We start from the raw sequence: 3837 nt of genomic DNA on the forward strand, positions 1-3837 counted from the left end.
CCGCTGACCCTGTCCGCCGCGGGCGGGGACGCGGGCGGAGGAGGTGCCGCCGCCGAGCCCCTGGACGCGACCATGTCGGAGGTGCTGCCCTACGGCGACGAGAAGCTGAGCCCCTACGGCGACGGCGGCGACGTGGGCCAGATCTTCTCGTGCCGCCTGCAGGACACCAACAACTTCTTCGGCGCCGGGCAGAACAAGCGGCCGCCCAAGCTGGGCCAGATCGGCCGGAGCAAGCGGGGTGAGTTCCCGGCCCCCTTCCTTCCTCCGCGGCGCTGCGGCCTGGCGGGGCGCCGGGGGAGGGGGGGGTCTCCACCGTGCGACCCGGGATCCCCTCCCGCAGAATTGGGGGTCCCATGCTGCGGGTCAGGCTCGCGGCCTCCGCCGGATCCCCAGTGGGGTCACCCCCGGGGGCGTGGCGGCTTCTCGCTGCAGCCGGGGCCGAAGGGTCCGACCCGCGCCCCCGCCGCGCCAAAGTTTGTCTTTTGATTCCGCCTCCCCTGCCCCCGCCTTGCGCAGTGAGGTCGCCGCCGAGGTCCGGTGCAGCCCTAGGGGGAGGGGGCGCAGGGTCCCCCGGGAACGGGCCGCGGGGGAGGCCCCCACCCCTCCGGGGACAGCGGGGGGGGGGCGCGAGTCGCTTCGCACTGTGCTGGGCCGGGGGAGGGGGTTGGCCACGCCGGGGCGCTGCGCGCGCGAGCCGGCGGGGAAGACCCCGGGACCCCGGGGCGTAGGGGAGGACGCTGGGCGGGGACAGAGGTCCGCCCGGAGCCCGCGAGGAAGCTCCCGGGAGGGAACTTGCAAGCCAGGGACGGGACACAAGTTTGGGGGGAAACAGCCCTCTCGTTGTGGGTACGAGACACCCCAGAAACAGAGACCCTGGAGATCTCCCGGATGGGCGATCGCGAGCCGAGGGGCTGGTGGAGGAGTGGGGGTGCGGCGGGAACAGCGAGGTCAGGTAGAGACGGAGAGAGGCGGAAGAGCCGGCCCGGGGCCGAGCCCTGGGGAGGCTGCGAAGGGGGGAGGCTCAGCCCTCGACGGTGAGTGGCCCGCGGAGATCGGAGGGGCGGAGGCCGTCCTCCGGGGTGCGGGGAGGGCGAGCGGGTCGGGGCGCCCACCCGAAGCCGACCAGCCTCCCCCGCCCCGGGCCGCTTGGCTCGTGCCGGGAACCCGTCCCGGTGTGGCTTCCAGGCTCCCCGCTCCTCTGCACCCAACCTTAGCCACCCGTGCTCGCGCTCGGGACATCCCCGAGGGATCCCGTTGACCGGGCCGGGCCCACGGCGGGCTCTGCTCTCCTTTCTCAGTCTCCAAGATGGCTTTCTAAGTAAAATACTCCGGGTGGTGGGAGGATGCGCGGCCAGTGCGCTCGGGGCGCTGCGCGGCTGCGGGTTTGCGCCCAGCCTCTCCCCGGTTTCCTTTCTCCGAGTCCAGCTGGGACGCAGGCTGGGGGTGGGGCGGTCCCGAGCCCGGCGGCCGGGGGACCCCAGGCCGGGCCGCGGAGGGGTGTGGCCGGGCCTCGCTGGGGGGCGAGCCCCGCTCGGCCGTCCTCAGCGGCGCTGCGCGCACGGCGGGCGGAATAGGAACTGTCTTCAGACCCCTGGCCTAGGCCCGCACTCGCTCACCTCTCTCTTTCCTTCTTTGTTGTGTTTTTTGTTTGTTTGCTTTTTTTTTACAGTTGTTATTGAAGATGATAGGATTGATGACGTGCTGAAAAATATGACCGACAAGGCACCTCCGGGAGTCTAACTCCTTCAGAGACATTGAGCTAAGGGAAAGGATTAAGAACAGCGGCGGGCAATGAGGCGGGCAATAATGGTTACTGAGAGAAAGAAAAAAAAAAAGCATGAAAAAGAGAAAGCACTTTGAAATTTATTATTAGCTTGGTACCCACCATGAAATCAACAACCTGTATCTCAAGTCGGGCCGGGAGACAGATGAGGCAGGAGGAGGAGGAGGAAGAGAAAGGAGGAGGAGGAGGAGGGGAAGCTTCTGGGCTCCTCTGCAAAAACAAAAAATAAAAAAACCATAAAAATTTTAAAAAATCACTATATACACATATAAAGAAAATTTAAAAGTCTCAGTTGCAGCTATTTGTCAAAATTGATATCTATTTCTTTTTTATATATGGTGAATATTGCTCAACTCTAGATCTGGATTTTTGAACCACTCTCTGAAGGGGCAGCTCTGGGTCTGGAGGTGTTCGCATTTCTTTGCTGATTCGGCTGTTTCTAATGTTTACATTGTTTAATCTTGCAAAAATGATTCTGTGCACTTGGATGTGAAGTGCCGTCCAGTTTTATTATCTTTTTTATGTTATCCTTGGGTGTATAAAAAAAAACAAATTGGAAAATGAGCTCTGTAGATACCGTTTTATTTTGGTCATCTTTTGAAGTTATCAAGAATGTGTTTAAAACAAGAAGATACCTTTTTTTTTCTTTTATGGAATGATACACGGAAAGGATCTTTGTTTTATTTTAAAATGAATTGTAAAGCTTGTGTTTCTTTGTTGCTGCAAGCTATTTGCCCAAGTTAATGCAAATGGACACATTTTCTATGTCAGGAATAACAACAAAACACATGAAAAAAAATGCTTGAGCTTTTTTTCTAACCTCCCCCTCCAGTCTGTTGTATGAGCTGCCTGGATTCCCACCCCCCAATATTATGTCAGTTTATTCTCTTTACTGGACTGTAAAAAAAATGTAATCACAAGAGTGCCAAATATCTTGAAATGCCAAAAGGCATTTTGGTTTCTTTTTTCCCCCTGTGCTCTGAGTCCCCGTACAGGAATGCTTGGAGTCTTTTGTTATTTGTAGGGTTTCTCTGAAGGCACACCAGCTGCCTGTTTTGCATGGTATTTGCAAAAAAATGCCTCTTGCGTGAGGAATCTTTCACCCATCCTTTTTTCTTTTGTTTGCAACTTTGGACCTCAAGAGGTTTCCTTTCCCTGTTCCCTCTTTTCTTAATTCAATATTCTGTATGTTGCACCTTGAAGCAGCACACAGGGCTATTTCTCTGATGTACAATAAAGAACTGTTCCTGTGTCTCCCTTCTTTTTCCTCCTTTTTTGACGGGGTTGGAGGGGGGGGTCGCTTGCTGTTCATCTGTTGGTGGCCGAGAGGAAGGCAGGGGTGGTGGCTGGGGGTCTCACGGGCTGGATGGGTAAAGCCATCTCTGAAGAAGGGTGAGTTCACTCCATTTTGAATCTTCAAGTTGGTCTCAACCAGACTTCTCTGTGAGACTTAACTACAATTAATTAGCAAAGAGTTGGAAGTAGAGCTGTGCTTGGTAGAAAAGCCAGCCTTGAGTAAACAAAAACAATCAAGCAAGAACAGCTGAGTTCAAGCCCCAGTACACAGAGAGAGAGAGAATTCACATTCAAAGGCCAACCTGCCCTGGGTGCCAGTGGCTCACACCTGTAAACCTAGCTACTCAGAAGGCTGAGATCTAAGGATTGTGGTTTGAAGCCAGCTGGGGCAGGAAAGCCTGAGATTTTTATTTCCAATTAACCACCAAAAAAAAAGTGATGTGGCTCAAAGTGGTAGAATGCTAACTTTGAGTGAAAAAGCTCAGGGACAGTGCCTTGGGCCTGAGCTCAAGCCCCACAGCTGACCAAAAAAAAAAAAAAAAGGCCAACCTGCTACTTCTGTAAAGCAGCACCCAGTACATAAAGACACTTAAGGTCAGGCTACTACATGTCCACTTAATACGTCACCAAGAGCCATGTGTCCTCAAAAGCAGGGATGATGGTTTCTGCGCTTTTCCTGGATCTTCAGCTTCTGGGGCTCATTGGTCTGTGCTGGAGGATGAACCCAGTCTTCAGGACCTGCAGCCAGAGGTAGAGGT

General features: G+C 55.2%; 1 protein-coding gene across 1 annotated transcript; it reads left to right on the forward strand.

Moving 5' to 3' along the window:
• Camk2n1 (calcium/calmodulin-dependent protein kinase II inhibitor 1) lies at positions 1–3037 on the forward strand. Its single transcript, XM_013035514.1, has 2 exons — positions 1–238; positions 1670–3037. The coding sequence occupies exons 1-2, from the start codon at positions 73–75 to the stop codon at positions 1738–1740; spliced, it is 237 nt and encodes a 78-aa protein (XP_012890968.1). The 5' UTR covers positions 1–72; the 3' UTR covers positions 1741–3037.
• The last annotated feature ends 800 nt before the right edge of the window (positions 3038–3837 follow it).

Source organism: Dipodomys ordii, unplaced genomic scaffold (assembly GCF_000151885.1).
Source record: "Dipodomys ordii isolate 6190 unplaced genomic scaffold, Dord_2.0 Scaffold6, whole genome shotgun sequence".
NCBI classification, from domain to species: domain Eukaryota; kingdom Metazoa; phylum Chordata; class Mammalia; order Rodentia; family Heteromyidae; genus Dipodomys; species Dipodomys ordii.

Bases quoted from the DNA above. Each gene is read 5' to 3' on its own strand.
- Camk2n1 (XM_013035514.1), top strand. From the start codon at position 73: ATGTCGGAGGTGCTGCCCTACGGCGACGAGAAGCTGAGCCCCTACGGC. The intron at 239-1,669 runs GTGAGTTCCCGG...TTTTTTTTACAG, and splicing joins GATCGGCCGGAGCAAGCGGG to TTGTTATTGAAGATGATAGG.